Below are 27,447 nucleotides of genomic sequence, written 5' to 3' on the forward strand. Positions count from 1 at the left end.
CTGTATTACATGAATCTGTAAGCTTACACTGTATTTAAAGAATATAAACAGCTAACTTTTCATACAGTGTCCCACACGCCTGGGTACTTAAACATTTAAAGGGGGCAAGATAAAGAGTAGGAAATAGACTAAATTCAGGACTCACAGATGCAGAAACCAGTGACACAAAAGGCCTTGTTCAAGGACGACAGTATGCGTGAAAAAGGCAAGAGTTACCTGTACCTCCCACTTCATCCGCCCGAGCTTCAGGCCCCAGGATTTCTTGTCCTTCCTTTCCTGCTAAAATCAAAGAACAAAGCATTAAAATAGATCCACCTCTCACCAACATTTTAACTTCTAGAAATCTGAAAAGGAAACTTTCAGATTATATTTGATTTGGAGTTTTTCCCTTTTATAAGTATAGTAATATCTCCTAGTAAGGGAAAGCTTTTTAAAGAAATTAAGCAGTTTTACAAAACTCAGATATTTTAGTGAAGCAAAATAAGTGAAGATGTATATGTAATTCTGAACGCGTACATGTCTTAGAATTATAAGCATACTAGGATTTTAGCATTTTTTTTTTAGGAGAGGAGCCCTACCTACAGGCAGTAGGATTCCTTTTTGCATCTCCTTCCCGAAGCACAAATTGCTATGTACTGGGCACTGTACTAGATGCCTTATCAACTCATTTCCTCTAATCTTCATAACTACCTTTTTATAAATTAAAAAAATCCCACCCAAACATGAGGCTTTAAGAGGTTAAACAACCTGTGTAAGGACACACGGTTCCTGGGTGGGGGAGGCGGAACTGGCGTGCACATCTGAATGGCTCCAAAGCCTACTTGCTACTCTACCTTGGCCCCTCTCAAGAGATGGAGTCCTGGACCACCAGAAAGCAGGCTGGACCAAACTGCAGTGTGCCCAGAGCAAACACCTATGGACTATCCTTTTTCTTTCTCTGTATTTATTATTCTAACTACTGATAAGTAGTAATAAATGGTAACAGTGGTATAATAAACATTTTAGTTGTCTATTATCTGTCTCTGCCGCCTATGTATGCTTGTAATGAACTCATAAGATCAGAGTAAATATGCACATTATTTAGGCAAGCAGAAAGTATGCTTTATATATTTAGGTACATTTTATTCATTAAATAGTTTATTAAGAACCTGTGCACATACAAAAGATAAGTTAAAAACTGCTTTCAGAGTATATATCATAATTATGATCAGAAGACTTACAGTCATATTAAAACATTGTGCAGTTATCTGCACTCCAATCAATCCCATTGAATATGTCAGTCAAAAATCTTGATTTAGATTTCCCTTAAGTTTGATAATTGAATTGAGAAATAGAGCACTAATCAAGTAAAATCTGTACTCACATTAAAGCATGTATTTCCTTAAGTGTCTTGGATTATCGGGTGGATTTATTCAGCGGATTTTCTATACTCATTAAGTTTTATGTTACTACTTAAGGATGATCATTATGTGAAAAATAGTTAAAATATGCACAAACCTCTCTAGATCAGCATAAAAAAACACTGTCTAAAGTGGATAATGAAGACATTAACTTCTGCCGAAGAATTCTCATTTTGTATTTGCCATCAGCAAAATGACCATTTAAAAATCCCTGGTCAAGTGTTAACAATACTGTAGGATAAACACTAGAATTTGGTAAGTGTCTGAAAATCTCTAATGTCTTTTTTTCCTCTTCCTCCAAAGCATCTACTTAAACTAAAATAAACAGTGTGCCAAGTGGGCAATTATATGGTAGTAATACAGGTACTTATTATTGCATATGCGCATTCTCTATTTCTCCTCAAATGAAGATCAAAGCAGGCAGAGTTATGACTTGCTAAGGTGGAAGATAACACTGATATTAAAGTTTAAGGTGATATTTTGGACCTTATTAATTTTACTACTTACAGTTATTATTATAGCTAATTTAAACACTGTATGCAATTCAATTAAACTATTCATTCCTTCTGCTGGAATAAAATCTAGGCTGCTTAGACGAGCATGCAGCATATGTCAGAATCTGGTCCCACACTCACTTACCACAATTTGAAACCCAGAAGTGTCCATTCTTTCCCTCACTACTGGGGCTGGAATTTTGGTTCAATAACTAATAACAGAAACGGTGCTGATGCTGGGCTGTAAGGTGGGCACACTCCTCTCGCTGCAGACCGCTACCTGGGGCAGGCCCCCCCGCTCTGTCCAGGGACCAGCACGAGGGTGTCTTGGAACAGGGGCTGTTCTAAATATTTCTCAAGCGGCGTTCTCCCTCATGTGTTCTGATCTTACTTCTAGTTTTAAGAAATATATGAGGGATAAAGTAGTTGAATCTACTTGTATATAAGACTTTCTCTCCTGTAAGACTTAATAATGTCAACACATTATGATTGACCCACCTAAATGCAACTTAGGAAAGAAAACTAGAATGCTCCTGAGGCTTTGGCTTTTAGTCTAAATTCCAAAGCAAATATATAAAGGAAAAACTCCTGAGTAACAAGACTTTAGCTTTTTAAATAATGGTAAAATATAGCTGCAATAAGTCATAAAATACTACTCAGCAACAAAAAGGAACAAACTACTGATAGATACAACTTCAGTGCATCTCCAAGAAATTACGGAGAGTGAAAAAAGCCAATCCAAAAGGTTACATACTGTATGATTCCACTTATGTAACATTATTGAAATGACAAAATTACAAAAAGGGAGAACAGCTTAGTGGTTACCAGGGGTTAAGGATGGGGTGCAGGGGAGGAGAGGGTGGGTTGTTTGAAGGCAAGTAGGGAGCCCTGTGGTGATGGAATGCTCTGTATCTCGCCTATGTCAACGTTAATATCCTGGTTATGATACTGCACTACAGTTTTAGAACATGCTACCATTGGGGGAAACTGGGTAAAAGGTACAAAGGCTCTCTGTATTATTTGTAAATCTAAAACTGAATTATTTGTGAATCTATAATTATTTCAAAATTGAAAGCTTAGTTTAAAAAAAGTCAAAGGCAAATAGCACACATTTAGATCAAAATAGACAGCACTTGCTCATTTTGCCAAAGGATGAAATTCCTAGCAAGTAAAAGTAAGAATGACAAATGCAATTGATTTTAATTAAAAATCCAGAAGCTTACTATCAATGGCAAGATAGAATAGTTCAAAGTACAGGACTGATTATTTAACACGTTCTAAATCCTAAACCTTACATTTCTGAAATTCATACCAGGGTGTTTCTATAACCATTTCACATGTTTCTGTGGGAACACTTTGTAGCAATGGCCAATAAGGCACAGTAAGTGGCTAAATGAATCAGATTTTCCTTTCCTGCTTTTGTCTCTTCCTTGATGACACACATCCACATATGCCACGCACATTTATACCTGCCTCTTCTCAAGCTGTTTTCTCTGCGAGAATGCTGTTACCCATTCATCGGAGTAACTTCTACTAATCTGATTCTTTAAAGATCAGTTCACATGTCTCTCATTTTGTAAGTCTTCCCTGACCCTGCTCTCTGCTATCCCCACCCTGCTGTTCCTGTTACAGGAATACTATCCGAAAAGCAAACGCCGATAATATAGTATAGTATAGTATAGTATAGTATAGTATAGTATAGTATAGTATAGTATAGTATAGTATTAGTATTAGCATTAGTATTAGTATAGTATTCAAACTTTATTTAGGGGTGAAACATTTGTTTTATCATGTACTTTTTCAGAATCTTTCCAGACAGTGCCACCTTCCCTTCTAATATCGTTTAGGTTCTACATATGTATTAATATATTTTTGGTATAACTGCCCATCAATGTCACAGTAAATATAATTCACAACCTCCATGAATACCTGTTAACTTAGATAATGGTAAAAAAATATATACCTGGGGTCAGCTTTGGTTAAGATGGAGATAAACCACCTGTGTGTCCCACTGGATGCAGCTAAAGCAGCTCGGGGAATGCAGGCAGGGGCAGTGTGAAGCCTCTGGAAGGTGAACCACAGCAGGAAGGCAGACTGGGCCACTGAGCTGGAAGTGACCCCTCCCACCCCGGCCTGGGTTCAGGGAGGCCCAAAAGCTGGACGTCAACACTGAGGCACAGAAGAGCGTGCTAAGAAAGCCCTCTACTTTAGGCTCAGGGAGCAGGGAGGGGCTCAAAGAAGGGAGAAATATGCATTTTCCCCTCTTTTGTCTTGTGTCCCAGCCCCAGGTCATTCCACGGTGGCGGGAGAGGCCATGGTGACAGCAGGGGCCTAAGGGTACCTAAAACTCCAAGGGAAAGGGACCTTCTCCTCCAGTCAGAGGCCCAGAGCCTGAAGAGGGTGCACAAATGTCCACTGAGTTCCTCCTCCCCGTCTTCTTGCAGCCCTTCTTCTTGCAGTCATAGTTGCAGGAAGTACGCGTCAGGTACGGCAACAAAGTCCCAGGCTTTTGTCAGAAGACTGAACGGGGGAGTCCCAAGGAACTGGAAATACTGAGGAGACCGTGGAGAGGGAGGGGCGTGGGAGAGAGACTGCACAAAGCTGTCTGTGAGCTCCAGGGTGCATCCCAAGCTTCTCACATGTGGATCTGACCACAGACTCTGAGAAATGAAGTGTGGGATACGATTACTACTCATGTCCCAGACTGGCCACTGCATGGCACCGATCTGAAAAGCACTGCAAAGGCTTGAAAACTGAACTGATGTTGGAACCACAACCCACAGAAAGCTGCTTGGAACTTACAGCCTGATACACTGAATTGCCTGCTAAACCAAAAATACAAAAAATTCTCCACAGGATTTAAATAACAACAAGAGTCTCATAAGACAATACTCAAAATGTCCAGGATACAATCCAAAATTACCTGGCGTACAAAGAACCAGGAAAATCACAGTGCCTGTGGGAAAAGGTGATCAAAAATGGCAACACTGAGATGACATAGATGCTGAAATTATAGGACAAAGACTGTAAGCCAGCTACTGTAAAGGTGTTCCAAGAAGTAAGGGTGAACACTCCTGAAAAGAGTGGAAAGATAAAAGTCTCAGCAAACTCTCATCAGCAAATAGAAGATATAAAAAAGAATCAAAAGGAAACTTTAGAACTAAAATTACAGTGACAAAATGTAAAAACAAAAATCACTCGATAGGCTCAATAGCAAAATGGAGATGAAAGAGGAAAGATCAGTGAACTTGATGATAGAGCAATGAAAAAAAATTATCTAATCTGAAAAACAGAGTAAGTGATTAAAAAATAGAGTCTTGAGATGTGTAGGATAATAATAAAGTATCTTTCATGTCACTTAAGTCCCAGAAAGAGAATGACACAGAAAAAAATATTTGAAAAAATAATGTCTAAAAACATCCCAAATTCAACAAAAGACACAAATTAATAGATTCAAGAGGTTAACTGAATCTCAAATAGGGTAAAGCCCCCCAAATCCAGGCCCAGATCATGAGTCAAACTCTGAAAACTAAAATTTAAAAAAATCTTGAAAAGAGAGAAAATGTAACATGACTATAAAGGGAAGAATGATTCAAAAGACAGCAAATTTATCATTAGAAATTAAGGATTCCATAAGGAAGTGGAACATTTTTAAAGTGCTAAAAGAAAGAAAAGCCTCTCAACCCTAAATTCTACATCCAGTGAAAATATACTTCAGAACTGGAGGTAAAATAAAGAGATTCTTAGATAAAAGAAATCTAGCAGAGTTTGTTGACAGGAGACCTCATCTAAAAGAACTGCTAGAAGGAGATCTTCACACAGAAGGGGAAATGATATTAGAGGGAAATTGAAATGTCAGGAATGAAGGAGAACATGAGAAATGACAACTACATATGATAACTACAACATAAAGGAAGGAAGGTAAAGGGACCCAGTGGGTGCAAGGTTTCTATATTTCACTTGGACTGGTAAAACACTGATTCTAAGTAGACTGTGAAAAGCATGTAACATTCAAATCTATAGAGCAAAGTAAGTCAGAAAGAGAAAAACAAATATTGTATATTAACTCATATATGGAATCTGAACAAATTGGTATAGATGGTCTTATTTATAAAGCAGAGATAGAGACACAGACGTAGAGAACAAATGTATGGATACCAAGGGGGAAAGGGGGGAAAGGGGGGGCGGGTTTGGGATGAAGTGGGAGATTGGAATTGACATCTATACACTACTGGTACTATATATAAAATAGATAACTAATGAGAACCTACTGTCTAGCACAGGGAACTCTACTCAATGCTCTGTGGTGACCTAAATGAGAAGAAAATCCAAAAAAGAGGGGATATATGTATACATATAGGTGATTCACTTTGCTGTACAGCATAAACTCACACAACATTGTAAAGCAACTATACTCCAATAAAAAATTTTAAAAAATAGAGCAGGGCTTCCCTGGTGGCACAGTGGTTGAGAGTCCACCTGCCGATGCAGGGGACACAGGTTCGTGCCCCGGTCTGGGAGGATCCCACATGCTGTGGAGCGGCTGGGCCCGTGAGCCATGGCCGCTGGGCCTGTGCGTCCGGAGCCTGTGCTCCGCAACGGGAGAGACCACAGCAGTGAGAGGCCCGCGTACCACACACACAAAAAATAGAGCAACTACTAAAAAAAAAATCTATACAAAGAGATAGTCAAAAATGAAATAAATAAGTGAAAATGTAATACTAAAGCATATTCAAATGGTCCAAAAAAGACAGGAAAAGAAGAAACAGAAGAATGAAAAAACGGTAAACAAATAATATACAATTATAAACCTAAATTCCAAACACCAAAAGTTACATTAAATATAAATGGTCTAAGCAAGCCAATTAAGGGACAGAGATTGTCAGAACAGATTTTAAAAAGCAAGCTCCATCTGTAGTTCTCTACAAATAAGTTATTTCAAATGTAGTGATACAGGTATGTTAAAAGTAAAAGGATGGAAAACGATATACCAGACAAACACTAATGAAAAGAAAGCTAGGGTGATTATTTTAATATCAAAGTAGGCTTTGGAGCTAAGAAAATTACCAGAGATATAGAGAAACATTATAATGATAAGAGGTCAATTCACCAAGAAGACATAACAATCTTAAATTTGTATGAATCTAGCAACAAAGCTTCAAAATAGGTGAATGAGAGAACAGAAAGCAGAGGCAAATCCATGATTATAACTGGAGACTTCAACAGTCCTCTCACATTAATTGACAGAACAAGCAGACAGAAAAAGTCAGCAAGGATATAAAGAACTAGGCAACATTAACAACTACCAGATCCAATTGACATTTATAAAACATTCAACCCAATCTCTTCCAATGCACATAGAACATTCATGAAGACAGATCACATCCAGGATCATACAACAAATTAAAAAATATATATAATACAAAGTATGTTCTCTTATCATAATGAATATAAACTAGATATCAGTAGAAGAAAGAGGAGAAAATCTCTAAACACTTGGGAAATTAACACACTTCTAAAGAATCCATGGGTCAAATAGAAAAATGAAAAACAATGTATCAAAATTTGTGGAATGTACCTAAAACACTGTTTAAAGGGTAATTTAAATTATTAAATGCTTATGTTATAAAATAAGGACTCAAATCAAAATTCTATGCTTCCATGTTAGAAATGGGAAAAGAGGAGAAAAATAAACCCAGGGCAAACAGAAAGGAAGAAGTATTAAGATCAGAAATCAATAAAATTCAAAAAAGAATAACAGAGAAGAAAACAATAAAAGCTTCTTTGAAAAGATCAATAAAATTGACAAACCTTAAGCAAGACTGACAAAAAAAAGAGGGAAGCCACAAATTTCTAATATCAGGAATGAAAAGGGGATATCACTGAAGAGCCAGAAGATATTAAAAGAGTTATAAGGGACCACTATGAGTCCAAGGAGTAAACATTAAGATATATATTTCTGACTCTTAAAGAAGAGCTTATTCATATTTTTTAAAAATGAAAGTATTAAATGAAGGTATTAAATTGCTATGGATTTCACATATAAGAATAATGTTAAAAATGTCATTTTTAATGTGCTAGAAATTAGATTGTTTTTGTAATTACTTACACCTGAAATGAAAAATTTTATATGTCCATTATGAAATCTGTGAGGCAGTACATAATCAGTTTACAAAATATAAATTTGGAGGATAGTAACCATACCTCTTAGGGTAGTTGTGAAGATTAAATCAATATAGTATATGCTTAGTACTGTACCAGGCACATAGTAAGTGCTATATAATTGTGAGCTAGTTTCCTGAAAGCAGTCCTGTAAGGTTAACATCTCTAACACACATGAATTTGAAAACTTTGAAGTGGACCATTTCCTCAAAAAACTAGAAACTACTACAAGTCATCCAAGATGAGATGGTTAACCTGAATATTCCTATAACTGTTCTAAAAATTGAATTTGGAGTTTAAAACCTTCCCCCCGAACAATATAAAATTCTAGGTCCAGATGGTTTTACTTTAAATTTTTCCAGACATTTAATGAATTGCACTGAATTTAAATAATATTTTCAAGAAAATAGAAGAGAAAGGAAGACTTTTCTACTAATTTTATCAGGTCCACATTACCCTGATACCAAAATCATGTAACAATATTGCAAAAAAAAAACCCACCTATAGACCAATATCTCTCATGTACACTGGCACAAAAATCTTCAACAAAAAATTACCAAGTCATATTCAGCAATATATGAAAACACAATGACTAAGAGGGACTTTCCAGGGAATCAATCTAAGGCTGGTTCCATACTAGGAAGTCCAGTAATGCATTCTACTGTGTTAACAGGCTAAAGAAGCAAAACTGCATGATCATATCAACTGATGCAGAAAAAGCATTTGAAAAAATTTCACATCTACTCATGATGAAAACTCTCAGCAAACTAGAAATGAAAACTTACTCAGTTTGATAAAGAGCATCTACAACACAGCTACAGTTAACATTATATTTAAAAGTAAAAGATCAAATACTTCCCCTTCTAAGATTGGGGAAAAGAAAAATGTCCACTCTCACCACTCCTGACATCTTTTAATAAAAAGAAATAAAAGTTATACAGATTAGAAAGGAAGAAAAACTGTCCCAATTTGAAGAGAAGACTGTCTACATAGAAATCTCAAGGAATCTACAAAAAATTTCTAGAACTAGCAAGTCTGCAGGATACAAGGGCAACACACAAAAATGAATCATATTGCTTGCTATATAAAAGCAATGAACAAATGGAAACTTAATTAAAAACAGAACATTCACAATAGTTTCTCCCTTCAAAAATGAAAGACATAGGTTTTAAGTCTCTCAAAACATATTAATGACCTGCATTTTGAAACTACAAAACACTGATGCAAGAAATCAAACAATACCTATGTAGGACAAGAAAAAAAATCAACATACAAAAAATCAGCTGCATTTTTATGTACTAACAGTGAACTGCCTGAAAGAGAAATAAAGGAAACAATCTCGTTTACAACAGTGTCAAAACCAATAAAATACTTAGGAATAAATTTAACCAAGGAGGTAATAAAAGATCTGTACACTAAAAACTGTAAAACACTGATGAAAGAAATTGAAGAAGACACAAATAAGTGGAAAGATATCTTCTGTTCATGAACTAGAAGAATTAATATTGTTAAAATGTCCATACTACCCAGAGCTGTCTGCAGATTCAATGCAATCCCTATCAAAATCCCAATGGCATTTTTTACAGAAATAGAAAAAAAAATCCTAAAATTTATACAGAATCACAAAAGACCTTGAATAGCCAAAACAATCTTGAGAAATAAGAACAAAGCTAGAGGCATCACACTTCCTGATTTCAAACCATACTACAAAACTATAGTAATAAAAACAGTATGGTACTGGCATTAAAAACACAGACTAGGGCTTCCCTGGTGGCGCAGTGGTTGAGAGTCCGCCTGCCAATGCAGGGGACGCGGGTTCGTGCCCCGGTCTGGGAAGATCCCACATGCCGCAGAGCGGCTGGGCCTGTGAGCCATGGCCGCTGAGCCTGCGCGTCCGGAGCCTGTGCTCCGCAACGGGAGAGGCCACAACAGTGAGAGGCCCGCGTACCGCAAAAAAAAAAAAAAAAAAACACAGACTAATGGAAAAGAATCAGAGGCTCAGAAATAAACCCATGTGTATATGGTCAACTAATATTTGACAAGGGAGCCAAGAATACTCAATGGGCAAGAGATGGTCTCTTCAATAAATGGTGTTGGGAAAACTGGACAGTCACATGTAAAAGTGAAACTGGACTCCTATCTTGTATCACTCTCAAAGATTAACTAGAAATGGATTAAAGACTTCAATGTGAGACATGAAACCATAAAAATCCTGGAAGAAAACATAGGGAAAAAACTCCTTGACACGGGTCTTGGCAGTGATTTTCTAGATATAACACCAAAGCACAAGCAACAAAATAAAAAATAAACAAGTAGGAAGAAATACATCAAACTAAAAAAGCTTCTGCATAGCAAAAGAAATGATCCACAAAGTGAAAAGGCAACCTATGGGGTGGGAGAAAATATCTGCAAACCGTACATCTGAAAAGGGGCTAATATTCAAAATATACAAGGAACTTATACCACTTGACAGTAAAAAAACAAATAATGATTTAAAAATGGGCAAAGGACCCGAACAGAAATTTTTTTTCAAAGCAGATCTACAGACGGCCAAGAGGTACATGAAAAGGTGTTCAGTATCACTTACCATCAGCAAAATGCACATCAAAACTACAGTGAGGTACCACCACACATGGGTCAGAATGGCCATCATTCGAAAGTCTACAAATAACAAATGCTGGAGAGGGTGTGGAGAAAAGGGACCCTTGTGCACTGTTGGGAATGTAAACTGGTGCAGCCACTATGGAGAACAGTATGGAGGTTCCTCAAGAAAATTAAAAATAGAACTACCACGTGATCCAGGAATCCTGCTTCTAGGTATATATCTGAAGGAAAGGAAATTACTGTCTCAAGAAATATCTGTACTCCCATGTTCACTGAAGCATTATTTACAATAGCCAAGACATGCAAACAAAGTGTACATCAACAGATGAATAAAGACAATGTGGTATGTATACACATACACACACACAATGAAATATTATTTAGCAGCAAAAAAGCAGCAAGTCCTGCCCTATGCAGCAACACGGATGAAACTTGAGGGCGTTATGCTGAGTGAAATAAGTCAAAGGAAGACAAATACTGCATGATCTCACTTATAGGCAGAATCTCAAAAACATAACTCACAGAAACAGAATGCAGATTGGCGGCTGCCCAGGGCTGGGGGAGATGGGAGATGGTGGTCAAAGGGTACAAACTCTCAGTTATGAGTAAGTTCTGGGAACCTAATGAATGGCATGATGAATGTAGTTAACAATACTGTATTACAGTTCGAAAGTAGATCTTAAATGTTCCCGCCATACACACAGTGGTAACTATGTGAGGCAATGGATGTGTTAACTAACCTTATTATGGCAATCATTTCATAATAAAGACATATATCAAGTCATATTGTACATCTTAATGTTACATAGCAAATATATCTCAATAAAGCTGGAAAAAATAAAGATAGGGACTCCTCAACATAATAAAGATGTTAGTTCTCTCAAAATTGATCTACAGATTTAACACAATTTAAATAAAAATACCAGCAGGATTTTTTAATATATATAAGACTATGCTAAAATTCACATGGAAAGGCAAAGAAACTATAATAGTCAAAACAATGTTTAAAAATAAAATGAAAGGTGGAGGAATGTCATTGCCTAATTTTAAGACTTAGGATGAAGTCACAGTAATCACATGATGTGGTGGTACCGGCAAAGGGACAGACCCACAGACCACCAGAACAGAGTCCAGAAACAGATCCTCACAATATGGACATTAAGTTTGGACACAAGTGCAAATGCAATTCAACAGAGAAAGGACAGTCTTTTCAACAAACAATATCAGAACAAATGGACATCCATATCCAAAAAAATGAACCTCACCTCAACCTTGTATCTTATAAAAAGTTAACTGAAAATGGATCATAGATCTGATAAAAAAGTGAAGGACACAAAGGAGAAAATTCCAGTAATCTTGGGGTAAGCAAAGAGTTCTTGGACATGACACCAAAACATGATCCATAAAAGGAAAAATTGTTAGAGGACCTCAATGAATCTAAAACTTTTGCTCTGTGAAAGGCTAGGATAAGAGAATGAAAAGCTACAGCCTGGGAGAAAATATTTACTACAACTAAAAGGAACACTCAAAACTTAAACTAAAACCCTGTTTATATAAATGCACAAAAGACATGAACAGACACTTCACTGAAGGGGATATCCAGATGGCAAACAAACACGTGAAAAGATGTTCAACTTCACTAGCCATTAGGGGAATGCACAGGAGAACGACACATTATAAAAACACACTTATTACAATGGCTGAAGTAAAAAATAACTGATAAAATCAAACAGTGGTGAGGATGTGGAGAAACTAGATCTTTCTGCATTACTGGTGGGATGGTACAGCCACTCTGGAAAACAGTTTGACATTTTCTTAAAACATTAAACATACACTTAACATTTTATTCAACTGTACCACTACAAGTTAGCCTTAGAGAAATGAAAACTGTTCACAAAACCCCACATATACACTAATGTTTACACCTTTATTAATAATCCCCACAAACGGGAAACAGCTAAATGTCCTTCAATGGGTGAATGGATAAACTGTGGTGCATCCATATAATGGAATACTACTCATCAATGAAGTTACACTTGGAACAAGACGAATGAATCTCAAAGGCATGCAGCATGAAGGAAGCCAGACACAAAAGGTTTTATGCTGTGATTTCATCTATATGACCTCAAAAAACCAAAACCACAGTGACAGAGAAGAACCCGTGGCCGCCAGGGTTTGCAGTAGGAGGAAGGTGTGACTAAAAAGGGTACAGTGAGGAGTTCTTTGCTGATGGAACTGTCCTGGGGCGTCCTTGGTCCTACAACCAAAAGGAACTGATTCCGCCAACCTCCAAATGAGTGAGGAAATTGATCCTCTCCTAGGATCTCCAGAAAAATATGCAGCTCTGTCAACACTCAGATTTTAGCCCAGTGAGATCTGTCATGGGCTTATGACCAACAGCACTGTAAAACCATACATTTGTGTTGTTTAAGCCATTGAGTGTTCTGGTAATTTGTTATGGCAGCAACAGAAAACCAATCAAGTGGTTAAATAGTCTCAGAGCAAGGAGAAGAGGATAACAGCTATTTGCTGGCTAGCCAAGAAGAAGATTGGGATGTAGGGTTCAATATCAGATACCATAGGTCTGAAAACCAAGAATCGTCAAGGAATTACTAGGTCCTGGCCTTGCTGGAGGCCATGGGAACGTTTATAGTCTAGAGGGATATATTGGGTGGGCCAAAAGGTTCCTTCAGATTTTAAGTAAAAATAAAAGATACAGTTTTCATTTTCACCAAGAACTTTGTTCAACAACATATTCACCTTTTTGTTCCACTACCTTCTGCCATTTTTCAGGCAACTTCATAATTCCATCTTTCCAGAACGTTCTCTTGAGCAAAGAACTGTTCCAGGTGCCTTTTACGGTCTTCCAGGGAATTGAAATTTTTTCCATTAAGAGAATTTTGTGAAGACTGAAATAAACGGAAATCCGAAGGTGCAATGTCTGGTGAATCTAGTGGATGAATCAGAACTTCCCAGCCAAGCTGTAACAGTTTTTGCCTGGTAATCAAAGAAACACGTGGTCTTGCGTTATCCGCATGGAAGATTGTGCGTTTTCTGTTGACTAATTCTGGACACTTTTTGTTGAGTGCTGCTTTCAGGTCTAATTGGTAGCAGTATTTGTTGGAATTAATCATTCGGTTTTCTGGAAGGAGCTCAAAATAAAGGACTCCCTTCCAATCCCACCATACACACAACATCACCTTCTTTGGATGAAGACCGGTCTTTGGTGTGGTTGGTGGTGGTTCATTTCGCTTGCCCCATGATCTCTTCCGTTCCACACTGTTGTACAGAATCCACTTGCCATTGCCCGTCACAATTTGTTTTAAAAACGTAACGTTTTCATCATGTTTCAGTAGAGAATCACATGTGGAAATATGGTCAAGAAGGTTTTTTTTGCTTAACGTGGAATCCAAACATCAGAGCAATTCACATAACCAAGCTGGTGCAAATGATTTTCAACGCTTGATTTGGATATTTTGAGTATGTCGGCTATCTCCCGCGTGGTATAACGTTGACCGTTGTCAATTATTGTTTCCATTTGATCTCTATCAATTTCAACTGGTCTACCCTAGAGCACCGTCCAGCAAGAAATCTCCAGCACGAAACTTGGCAAGCCACTTTTGACACGTTCGATCAGTCACAGCACCTTCTCCATATACTTACTGTACAAATCTTTTATTGCATTTCAGTTTCATATAATAAAGCATAATATGCAGAAAATGTTGCTTTTTTTCTTCCACCTTCAATATTAAAATGGCTACACAAAAATTCACCAATTTTGATAAGTTTTTTTTAATGCATGCTGATATGACAGCTGTCACAATACAATCTAACAAAATTGTTTTGAATGAAGTTAAAGACAACTAGGCACTACTAGAGCCATCTTATCGAAAAAACTGAACATTCTGGTCAACTCAATGTAACATGCCTATGAGAAGAAGGGAATGAAGGCTTTTACATTTAAAATATAAAAATGAAATATAAACAGATATATGAAGGAAACATAAAACATAAAGATAGAAATTTAAAATAAAATTAAGATTTGGAGGTCATTAAGTCAATTAGAAAGGGGAGCATGAAACAGAGAAGAGTTCAGTGCTGAAAGAAGCACCACAGAAGAGATCTCTATGGATGTATCCTATGATGAAATTACATCCTGTTCCTCTATACATGTATGTCATGTAATGATGTTATATTCAATGTATATATTTTTTCTTCTGTTGGTCTATGAGGAAAAGAAAAGAGCATAGTTTTCAGTCAAATAGATTTGGATTTAAATCTTGGCTTTCCATATTTAATGTGTCATCTTAACAAGATACTTAACCTTTCTGAGGCTCAGTTTCCTTACTTGTAAAATGGAGCTAATACGCTATCTCACAGAGTTGTTATAAAAATTAAAGAAAATGATGTTTGGGAAAGCAGTCAGCAGCAGGCCTGTACAGGTGCATCCACTCGGTGTTACTTCTCTGTGCTGATGTGTGAAAGTTGGCTTTACAGCTGAATGTTCATTATTGTGCCAGCCTTCCCAGCCCTCCAGTGTTTTTCAGAAAAGACGCATATCTCTCAAAACCCAAACCAGACCTGAACACAAAAGCCCGAATGAAAGGTAGAATGAGCCTGACTCATCCTTGCCCCCAGAGTTCCAGGTATGGAGACCAGCTCTGGGATAAGGCTGCCGGCAACTTGGAGCAGATCAGGAGGACGGTGCCGGCCATGCCCGAGGCCTTCAGGGTGGGGACATCAGACATTCTATCAGACAGGCTAAGGCAGGGATGAAGTCCAGAGATCTGGCCAGAGATTCGACAGCATATGCACTCTGTAAGCTGAATTATTACTATGTTTCAGTGTTCCCCCTTTTGTTCTATTATTGTTTATTGAGAAAAATCTTTTTCAAAACTCCAACTTTTTTTTCAGATATACTAATGAAACTCAAAGAAAAGGGGGTTTTGCTTCATTTTGACCAGGATTAAAAAAAACCTTTTTGATTTAAAATAATTTTAGGCTTATAGAAAAGAAAGATAGCACCGAGTTCCTGTATACCTTTCAACCAGCTTCTTACATAATCACCATACTATTATGAGAACCATTATAATAACATTAATGCCATACTATTAACTCACATACAGATCTTATGTGACTTTTGCCAGTCTCCCCCCTAACATCCTTTTCTTTTCTGGTTCAGAAATCAACTCTGGATCCCACAGTGCATTCAGTTGTCATGTCTCCTCGTCTCCTCCAAAATCTGACAGTCCAGTCAGTCTCCGACAAGTCTTTTTTATGACCCTGACACTGACAATTTTGAAGAGTACTGGTCACTTATTTTGTAAGATGCCCTCAATTGGATTTCTCTGCCGTTTTCTAATGACTGGATTGAGGAAATACATTTTGAGCAAAACTGTCTCTGAAGCGATGTTAGTGCCTGTCACCAGCGGTGTGTGGTGTCAGCATGTCCTACTACTGGTGACAGTGACCTTGATCACCTGGTTAAGATGCCGTCAGGTTTCTTTATACTAGTTATTATGCCTTTCTTTATAATTGTCTGGTGGGGAAATACTTTGCGATTATGCAGATACACTTTTTTCTCATTTTACTTGCACCCACTAATTTTAGCATCCATGGATGGTTCTTGCCTGCAACAATTATTACCAAGGTGTTTGCCCAATGGCGATTTTCCATTCCCCTAATTACTTCTTAATTTACAACTGGAATTACACTGTAAGGAGGAGCTTTCCCTTCTCCCCCATGTATTAAGTATTTATATCAATATGGATGAATGGATATTTTATTTTCTAGATTATAATCCAATACTATCATCATTATTTTGCTGCCGAAACTGTTCCAGATTTGGCCATGGGGAGCTCCTTCAAGGTAGCTCTTGTGTCCTTCATCAATTTTTTTAGCACTTTTTTACTTATGTTCCAGGCTGATCTCATATTCCCCCCCTCAGTTCTAGAATCAGTCCTTTATGCCAGGAGCCTTGGTACAGTCATTCCATAGGAGATGGTGTGTGAATCCCAGGTCTGCGCACTAGACACACTCCCTGCTGCTGGCTCTCATTGCTTCCATGCCTTCTCAGCAGACACAGCCGGGAGATACACATACGTACCCTAACACCTGCGTATACCCATGTGTAATTTTGTATTTATCTTTATAGACATAAAGAACCATGAGTTCACTCTGGTACCTCTGATTCTAGTCGGACACCACAGGCTTCATTCTAGACTCCTTTCTTCCCCTTGTTTGTAACTTCTTTCTGACAGTGAGAAATCTGGGTCTCATCATCCTCAACAAACTTGTTTGTTCAATTCCAGTGTACACTTTACACATAAAATAGTTTCAAAATAATGCGTACCTCTGTGAGTAGCATTTTTATTAGCTAGAGGGAAAATGAGAGGGACTGGGGGGGCAGTGTGACCCTTGTCTGAGTGTATCTTTCTGCACAGCACACCTTTACAGCCATGACAATGTCCCTGTCCCCCCCCCCCACCAAAATCAATCACTCAGCAGACAGAATAAAACATGAAATACAAGCATCAACAAAGGAACCTAGCTGTATTACAAATGAATTACATCACACACTGAAGTGGGTGGGGAAGACAAGACAGAACCTAAGTAACTTGGAAAGCAGTGCTCGGAACACGCGCAGTAGAGCTGATGACAAAGGAGCTGCGCACACTGCTCTCCAGGCAGCTCGTGTGCTTGGCTGGGGTTTGCAGGAGGGCGGAGGGCACGGCTGAGGCTCACACTGTGGGCACAGCCCAGGCTCCTCCGCCAGGGATGTCTCTTGACACTTAGGTATGTAGAGGCACTTAAATATTACTGCTGCATATCAGCGCAAACGGAGTGGGATCCCTTTACAAGTAGAGCGAAAAAATACCTCTGTGGTCATCTGGCCCAGTCTTTTCATTTCACAGACGCAAAAGAGGCGCTCAAGAGGCACAGCGGTACAGTGAAGACATGGAGCTGCGTGGTGAGCTTTGTCCACATCACACACCGTCCTTGGTTGAAAAGCTTCCAAAGAGTAGGTAAGGCCGAATCTTGAGACGTGAGGATAATTTGGCTCGATAATGAGTTATATAGTGATTGATGCACTGTTTGCACAGATTACTTATACTATTTTATTATAACTTGTATTCAAGAAAGACTTATTGCTATGGACTATAAGATCAGAATTTTAGATGTTTTTATTTTAGAGAAGTTTTCACTGACTTGGCATTTTTGTAAACACGTATATTTCTAAAGAGTTTAAAAAACTTCAAGTAGAAAAATGGTTAAGTCACTGTTACTTGGGATCACTGTTTAAACATTTAAGCATTTTAAAGCATTAAGAAATAGCCAATCTATTAAATAATATTTTATACTATTGGATTAGTTTCATATATTTTTTAGAAGCTAAAAAAATGAGGGGCCTATAAAACAGGTGTCTCAAAAGTTAAGAGTGTATATATTTAAGAACGTTTAACTGAGACAAGCATGAGAATTTTTGGCTGAACCACAAGAAACTCTTGTCAGATAAGTATGACATGTTGGAACACTGCCAGGTTACACTATCTTCCCTAGAAAAAAATGTCAAGTTTATAGTATTTTAAAACAACAGGGCTTAAAGAATCTAGAAATTTCATTTTTAGAAGTGAACATGTCCTAGTTAATTTAGTATCTACGATGAAACTATTGCGTCTTCTCTCTAATCTAAGAACTTGATCCTAACTTGAGATTTCACTCCCAGATACAAATAGATTTTTAAAGGCGCTTACTGCATAATTAACATCTCAATAGCATATATTTTCCAATATATTTAGACCCTTGATTTGCACTCTGCTGCAGCTGTGTATCATTTTCATGTGCTGGTCTCTGGCACAGCTAAATGTCACTGACTGCTTTCTTCTTTACTGTTTCCCCTTTTTCTTAAAAGTCTTTAAAGTAACTAATTGGCATAGATGGTGTGGCCCCTGTAGCTTTCCTTCCTTGTTTTTGTTGTTTGTTTTGTCACACTGGGTAGTAGTTTATTAATAGGATGCACCAAAACAGTAAAGAACACAGACCAGCAGTGGAGCTGGGTCTCCTGAGAGAAACGGTGGCCAGGCAGGGGGACTGTCTGCCTCCGGGAGCTCCACTGGCCGTAACTCAAGTGTTCTTCCTCTGCTCCAGGACCAGGCTGGTTTGGTCAACCAGGTCCAATATGACAGATAATTTTTCAAATTCAGCCACAAGGACCATCTTGAGGAGCCAAAAAACAATTCAAGGGTGGAAGTCTCTGGATTTGAGGCCTCATTACATGAACTTTCATTTGAATGAATGATTAAGGGCCACTTAATGGTAGCCAACTGAAGAAACCAGTAACAGTTACTAACCTGGATATTCATGAAGTTAAATTAATTTATTGAGGATTCTGAACCAATATTCCAGCAAAAAGTCTTGGTTGCCTTGCATTCCTAGGCAGTGTTGCAAATCTGCTGTGCCCCTTTTCACAGATGAAATTCTAAACTCTAGCAGTGGGAAAGGATATTTTTAAATGGTGGAATGCCAGAATTATCCAGACTTGAGGTTTTCAGTGGCTGATACTGATTTTTCACTTTGGTCAAAACTATTTATCAAAAGTACGGTTTTATGTGTATTGGTTTTTTTCTACTTGGTCAGGCAAGATTGTTTTGAACATGGTGTGACACACATAAACCTTTATTTACTTATTTAATTAGCTGAGGTAAAGCCTAGAAATTAGCCCTTTATGTTGGTTTAGAAATATAGTTTATTTATGAAAGGAATGTATCTCCAAATTGAGGGTTTTTTTCTTTAGAGGAGTTTTAAGTAGTTTTCAGTGTCTCTTTAACATATGTTCTCTAAACAATGCATGTTGAACAATAATGGCTCAAATGAAAATAGTTATGTTCAGGTAGGAATTGATGTGTAATTCTCAATACCCTATGACTTGAGTATCAAATTTACCATAAGATTCGGTCAAACAGAACTTGAGGTAGCTTGTACACAATACAAATTAGAAACTATTGATATTTACTCTGTTTCGTTCATTTTACCTGCCCACACTCATGTCTTTTGCTTTGTCATCACACGTCATTGGAAAATCCAGAAGAGGATATTCTACCGCATGTCATCGTATGTTCACTCTTGCCATTGTGCTTTCTTCCTTCCTGATGTCCCAAGATTTCTTTTCTATCACTTCCTTTCTGTTCAGAGAGCTGCTTTTAGCCATTCATTTAGCGTAGGTGTGCTGGGGACCAACCCTCTTAGTGTTTCTTCATTTGAAAGTGTCCTGATTTCTTCTGCATCCTTGAAGGATCTCTTTTCAGGATATAGAGTTCCAGGTTGACAAGTCTTTTCTTTAGCACCTGAGGTGTCCTGTTTCTGGCTAGCTCCATGGTTTCCTATGAGCAGTTTCTGTCATGTAAACTGTTTTCCCCTAAAGGTAAAGGCATCTCCTCTCCCTACCTTCAGGATTCTTTCTTTGGCTTTAGTTTTCTGGAGTTAGCCTATGATGCATCTTGGCCTGGGTCTCTTTGGATTTATCCTGTTTGGGGTGTGGGTGCGTGTCTTTTGCCACTTTTTGGGAAATTTCAGCCGTTAATTCTTTGAATACTTTTTCAGGCCCGTCCTCTTACTTCTCTCCTGGAACTCTGACGACAGGCACATCAGATCCAAAGGAGTCGCTTAGGCTCTGTCCTTTTTGCAGGCTGTGTCCTTCTGTCGTCCACGCTGGGCGACTCCCCTGTCCAGCTGCAACCTCGCTGATTCTCCTCCCATCCTTCCACGCGGCTACAGAATCTGCGTGCTGAGGTTCAGTTACTGTATCGTTCAGCTCTGCATTGTCATACCTCCCACTTCTTTGTGGAGACTGTACCTTTTGGCTTGCAGCGTGCTCACACCTGGGAGTCGGCGCACTCTGACCTCATGACTGCCCGCGTCAGGTAACTCTAGCATCGCTGTCACCTCCGTGCTGGTGTCTGTTGACTGTCTTCTCTACTTCAGTTGGAACTTTCCCGGCTCTCAGTGTGACAAATGAGTTTTGAACGACACCTAGACATTCAGCGACTCTGTGGGGAGACGGAGACCCTGGATCTCCCGTGGGAAGGCGGGCACGCTCCCATTCTGGGCTGTGGCGGGGGAGGTGCGGGCTCCGCCCTCAGCCTGTGCTCCCCGCCTGGGGAGAGGCGCTGCTCTTTCCGGCTGAGCGGGTGGGGTCCAGGCCCCTGCCAGGCTCTCCTGATCCTGCTCTGGCTGAGAAGGGTGAGGCGGCTCATTGCCGCGCTCCACGTGGCTTCCGCTGGCCCTGCGGGCAGGGGTGAAAGCCTTCAGTCTCCACCAGGCTTCCTAGCAGGAGCAGGTGGGATGCCTGTCACCGCTGGGGGCGGTGGGATGGAAGGCCAGGCTCCCGCGCAGTTTCCATGGTGTTTCCGTGGTCACTGCTGCTGAGTGGGGACCCAAGTCCCAGCTCCCTACTTGGTCTCTGACATCACCATGGGGGGAGGTTCCTTTCAGTGAGTGTGGAAGGCTGGGCTCCCCACTAGCCTTTGCTGGTGAGGATGGGCAGTGGGGCTGCAGTCTTCCTGTGGCTGGACTAGAGCAGTTAGTGTCCACAAGCCGCCTTCTTACCAGGTGTTGAGTTTCTGATCCACGAGGGACACAGTGGCTAAGAGAAAGCCCAGGGGACTCACTGCTGGGTTGTTCCTCGGGTCCTGAGGCAACTAGCCTGCCTTCTTCCCTCCACCTTCCAGAGTCTTCTTGTTTACATGTAGTATGCACAGGTTTTGGCTGTACTTAGCAGAAGAAATAGGGAAAAGTATATCTACTGCATCTTACCAGAAGAAGTCTCTATAGTTCTTTTTAAAACAGTTGATAAAGGATTAAGTGATTGTCTTATTTTACTACTTCCTAGATGCCTTATACATGGGCCAGCCAAGAAATCTCCTTAATCTCTATTCATATTTTATATAAGAAAAGTTTAAGAAAAGAAAGAAAGCAAAGTGCCACCCAGATGGAGCTTCCAGGTTGCTCAGTTTCAAAAGTAAATTTACAAAGAGCAGAAAGAATGTCACATAACCAAGGATGAATATAGGAGTTTAGACAACGTAAGGTCCAAACAGTGTCAGGAAGATAAAAAATGAAGAACTAAAGCTCTCAAAATGTTAAGGAAAGCAAGGAAGGAAAAAACATTTTCTTGAAACTGATGGTATAATTGACGAAGATTAGAAATAAAACAAGGAAAATGTCTTGCGTCTTAACTCATTCACTCACTTGCAGGAGATTTCGTAAGCATCTAATACGTATTAGGCGGTAGTGGTCACCGACAGAGATCAGTATGATACGGCGTGTGGCCTCAGGAGTGTTTGGTGGAGCAGAGTGATCAGTCAGTCACGGCATGACGTGGGAGAGTGACAGACAGACGCAGCTTTGCTGACACTCACTCACTGTGTCTGCAGGGGTCAGACAGTGGGTCACAGAGGAGGAGACATTCAGGACAGAAGGACACCCGGGAGAGGGGACAGGATACGGGAGCCTAGAGGAGTGGGCTGGACACAGGGCGTGGTGCCGCACCCAGCCTGGGAAGACATGGTGCAGCTGGACCGTACCGGCCCTGGTCTGTCATGTTGCAGAGTCGGGATTCAAATCCCACAGGCAGCCAGGAACTAAAAGAATTAGTTTTGATCTTCTCTTCCACAAAGTATGACGTTCAAGAAGCAAAAGAGAATCAAACTCATGATAGATACATCACTGTACAGGAACACTTGGGTCTCCTGGCTCATACAAAATTATTTTCAGAAAATATAAAAGACTTTGAAGATAAATCACTGACCTGATCACTGGTTATGATCTTTGAGTAACAGTGGAGATTAGGAGATATGGACAAAGTCATTCAATTTGCATAGTCTACCTTTGACTTCCTTTTGTAAACTACAGATCAGAGATATTTAACTTCCATCCTGAGAATGTTTTCTAGAATAGATTATAAAGGTACTATGTTGTCTGCACTTAAGAAGAAAAAGAAAACATTGACCACTAGCATTTGGGATGGGTTCAAAGAAAAAAAGTCATATAAACTGGCCTCATATCCATTTTTTAAAGTATTACTGGGAGGCATGGTCTCATATGATATTTATTTTTGAAGACATGGATGGATTAAAAAATAGTTGAGGGCTTCCCTGGTGGTGCAGTGGTTGAGTCTGCCTGCCGATGCAGGGGACGCGGGTTCGTGCCCCGGACCGGGAGGATCCCATGTGCCGCGGAGCGGCTGGGCCCGTGAGCCATGGCCGCTGAGCCTGCGTGTCCGGAGCCTGTGCTCCACAACGGGAGAGGCCACAACAGTGAGAGGCCTGCGTACGGAAAAAAAAAAAAAAAAAAAAAAAAAAAAAAAAAAAAAAAAAATGGTTGAATAAATTTATTTAAAAAGTGGTGGTTTAGAGAATGATGACAACAGAAGAAAGCTAGTGCCACTAGGTCTGTCGTTGGCCCTCCTCATCACACTTCTGGATGACAGAGGGAAATGGACATGACAAAAGACAGAATCAGACTCAAAAACAGATACCAGTGGGACTGGTTCCAACAAGATTACGAGTAAAAAATGTGTCATAATCAGCTCCCTCCAAACCTAACTGCAAAATGGAAGAAACCATGGGATCCTCTTAAACCCCTCTTCCCCTCACAATCCTGATATAATCCATCAATAAACGCTAGTGACTCTACTTTCAAAGTATAACCAGAATTTGGTACCCCTCACTACCTTTACTTCTCCTGTCCTGATTCAAGCCACTGCCCTGGAGTGTTGTAATAACTCTGCGCTGGTCTTTCTGTCCCTACCCTTGACCTCTAGGGTTTATTCTCAATACAGCAGCCAGAGTGCTCCTTGTGAAATGAGAATCAAGCCACACCACGTCTCCATTCAAATTCGTCTCCATTCAAATTCTTCTAATGTCTCCTCATTTTAACAAGAGTAAAAGTGTGTCCAGTAGCTTCTAAGACCTCTCAGTGCTCTGACATTTCACTCCCTCTCTGGCTTCATGTCTGCGGATCCCTCCCTCCCTCCCTCTGCCCATGAGCCTGCTGGCCAGGCTCCTCAGACGCCAGGTTAAAAATCACAGTGATTCCGGGACACAGACACACTACTAAATGTAAAATAGATAACTAATAAGGACCTGCTGTGTAGCACAGGGGACTGGGGGACTCTACTCAATACTCCATAATGGCCTACATGGGAAAAGAATCTAAAAAAAAAAAGAGTGGATATATGTAGATGTGTAACTGATTCACTTTGCTGCACACCTGAAAGTAACACAACATTGTAAATCAACTAGACTCCAATAAAAAAAAGAGAAATCACAGTGATGTCCTGTGGCTTTTGTGTGCCCCCTGATAAGAAGTGACGAGAAGGGTACTTTACCACGTTATTCTTTGCAAAATCTCACACCCTCAGTCTAATTATGAAAAAATATCAGACAAACCAAAATTGAAGGATGTTCTACAAGTACCTGACCAGTACTCCTCAAACTGTCAGGTCACGAGAAACAAGGAAAGATGAGAAACCGTCACAGACCAGAGGAGACCAAGGAGACCAAACCAAATGCAATGTGTGCCCTGGACTGGACCCTGGAACAGGAGGATGTGAGTGGGAAAACCTGTGAGATCCAAATAAAGTCTGGAGTCTAGGTAAAAAAAGATGGAGTCTTCTAATCCATGAACATGACATATTTCTCCATTTACTGAGGTACTTGCTAATGCCTCTAATAAGGGTTTATAATTTGTTCATGTGGTCTTCCACATCTATTTTCATTTTTTAACTCTTGCTGATATATAAGGATGACTTAAATTCAGTATATCATTTGTAGTCAGCAAATTTGTCAAATTCTCTTACTAGTACTATAATTTATCTGTAGATTCTTTTTTATATATACAGTTGTATCGCCTGTAGATAATGAGAGTTGTTCTTTCCTTTTTAACTGCTGTCTTCCTGGGTCTGTTCAGTCGTACTGCGCTGGCAGCACCTCCAGAAGAAGGCTGAGGAGAGCGGTAAACGTCCTAATCACCAAGGAAATGTTCTCATCATTTTGTCATTAAGCATGATGTCTGTGATAGATTTTACATAGACATACTTCCTTAGATCAAGGAAGTACCTAATTCATTAGTTTTTATGATATCCATTCACAGGTACTGAGTTTTAATAAACACTTTTTTTCCTGTGTCTGTTGAAGTGAATTTTGAGTGTTCTCCTTAAGTCTGGGTTAAAGTGGTATTTAAAAATTTTTTTTTTAATTTTTATTTTTGTAAAGATATTTTCTTGATGTGGGCCATTTTTAAAGTCTTTATTGAGTTTGTTACAATATTGCTTCTGTTTTATATTTTTTGGTTTTTTTGGCCACAAGGCATGTGGGATCTTAGCTCCCTGACCAGGGATGGAACCCACACCCCCTGCATTGGAAGGTGAAGTCTTAACCACTGGACCACCAGGGAAATCCCTAAATTGTTTTAAATGTTATTCTGACCTTGCATTTCATACACGTACATGCATGTATACTGTATCGCTAATATCTTGTTTGGGATTTCTGTGTCTGTGTTCTGAGCAAGTCTGTAATTTTCCTTTCTTATACTTATCTGGTTTGGTATCAAGATTGTGGTAGCCTCATTTAAAGGGTTGGGGAATCATCTCTCTTACACTAGTCTTTGGAAGCACTGTCTAAAATTCTAATTATTATCTCCTTGAATATTTAGAAGAATTTACCAGTGATGTCATTTGGGCTAGTTTTCTTTGTAGAGGAGGAAAAAATTTATATATATATACACACACACATACGTACACATATCAAATTATCATGTAGAAAAACTTACTGTTTTTTCTTTTGGTGTACAGTTCTATGAATTTTAACACTGTAGATTCATGTAACCGCCACCAAAAACAGGATACGGAACAGTCCCATTATCCCCGACACTCCCTGGTGCTATCTATCCCTTTATGGTCACACTTTCCCTTTAGCCATTGGCAACTACTGATTTGTTATCCAGCATACAGTCTGTCTTTTTGAAAATGTAAGGTACGTGGACTCAAACAGTATATAACCTTTTGAGATTGGCTTCTTTCATTTAGCATAAGGCCTCTGAGATTCATCCAAGTTGTTGCTTGTATCACTAGTTTGTCCCTTTTCATCACTGAGTAGTATTCCATTTCATGGATGTACTGCAGTTTCCTTACACTTTCATCTGTTGAAGGGCAATGGGTTGCTTCCAATTTCTGGAACTTATGAATAGAGCTTCTAACATCAGTGTACAAGTTTTCGTGTGAACCTAAGTTTTCATTTTCCTAGGGAACATACCCAGGAGTGGGACTGCTGGGTCATATGCTAAGTGTACATTTAACTTTATACTAAACTGCCAAACGGCTTCCCAGGGCGGCAGAGCATTTGCAATCCTACGAGTCTCAGCTGCTCCGTGTCTTCACCACTCCTTTGTGGTGAGGTTATAGAACTATTCCTGGTTTCCAATTCTTCCTGAGCCAGTTTTGGCTAAGAATTTCTAATATCCTGTCCCACATTTCCCCTGCAGACTTGTTAATGTCTGTAGTATCTGTAGTTATGTCCACTCTTTCATTCTTGACTTTAGCTATTTATATTTTCTTTTTTCCTTGATCAGTCTCATCAAAGGTTTGTAAATATTAATGTTTTCGAAGAACAAAGTTTTGCTTATGTTGATTTTTTTGAACTGTAGGTTTATTTAATTTTTTTCAAAGTTTTTTCTTTTTTGATGTGGACCATTTTTAAAGTCTTTATTGAATTTGTTACAACATTGCTTCTGTTTTATGCTTTGGTATTTTGGCCGCCAGGCATGTGGGATCCTTAGCTCCCCGAACCAGGGATCGAACCTGCACCCCCAGCATTGGAAGGCAAACTCTTAACCACTGAACTGCCAGGGAAGTCCCCTGTAGGTTTATTTTCAATTTTATATTATAGTTGATCCTTGAACAACATAGGTTTGAACTGCACAGGTCCACTTACATGCTGACATTTTTCAATAGTAAATACTACAATACTAAGCTATTTGCAGTTGACTGAATCCATGGATGAGGAACTGCATGAACGGGGGGACCCGCATGCACTGAGGGACTGCAGGCATGGGGGGACAGTACACACGGCGGGGACCACACAGGTGGTTGGGGGGAACTGCAAGCACGGAGGGCTGACCAGGCTGCAGGGAGGGTCGGCACCCTGACCCTCACGTTGTTCAAGAGTTAACTGTACTTACTTTGTTCTCTTTTCTTTTACTTTCAAACAATTCAGTTTGCTGTTCTTTTTCTAAGTTCTTAAGATAGATGCTTATTAGTTCATTAACTTTTAGCCAGTAACTTTACTAAAATATGTACTTAAAACTCTAAATTTTCCTCTAGAAACTGCTTTAACCACATCCTACAAATTCTGATATAGAATATTTTTACCATTCAGTTCAAAATATTTCCTCATTTTCATTATGATCTCTTTATTGATCCATGAACATACATTCAAAAGTGTGTTCCTTAAAACTCCCAAACATAATATTCTATTTAGCTTATTTCATAGTTTAATTGTATTGTGTTCAAGGAACATGCTCTATATGATTTTATCCTTTGAAATTTGTTGAGATTTGCTTTATGACCCCGTATATTTCAATTTTTACTAATATTCCAAATAGCTTGAAAAAATACTTATTTTGCAATTACTAAGTACACTGTCTGTGTATCTTTTCAAATCTTCCATATCCTCATTGGTTTTGTGTGATTATTCCATCCATGACTAACCAAGGTATGTTAAATCCTCAGC

At 39.1% G+C, this 27,447-nt stretch overlaps 1 protein-coding gene across 1 annotated transcript in view; it reads right to left on the reverse strand.

Annotated features, from left to right (window-relative positions):
* The window catches only part of ZEB1 (zinc finger E-box binding homeobox 1), a 201,760-nt gene that overhangs the window by 53,145 nt on the left and 121,168 nt on the right, over window positions 1-27,447 (reverse strand). The window contains exon 3 of the mRNA XM_060097802.1: window positions 217-279. Coding sequence (XP_059953785.1) covers window positions 217-279 — 63 coding nt within the window. The remainder of the gene's footprint in view (window positions 1-216; window positions 280-27,447) is intronic.

This window comes from Mesoplodon densirostris, chromosome 4, assembly GCF_025265405.1.
Source record: "Mesoplodon densirostris isolate mMesDen1 chromosome 4, mMesDen1 primary haplotype, whole genome shotgun sequence".
Lineage (NCBI taxonomy): Eukaryota > Metazoa > Chordata > Mammalia > Artiodactyla > Ziphiidae > Mesoplodon > Mesoplodon densirostris.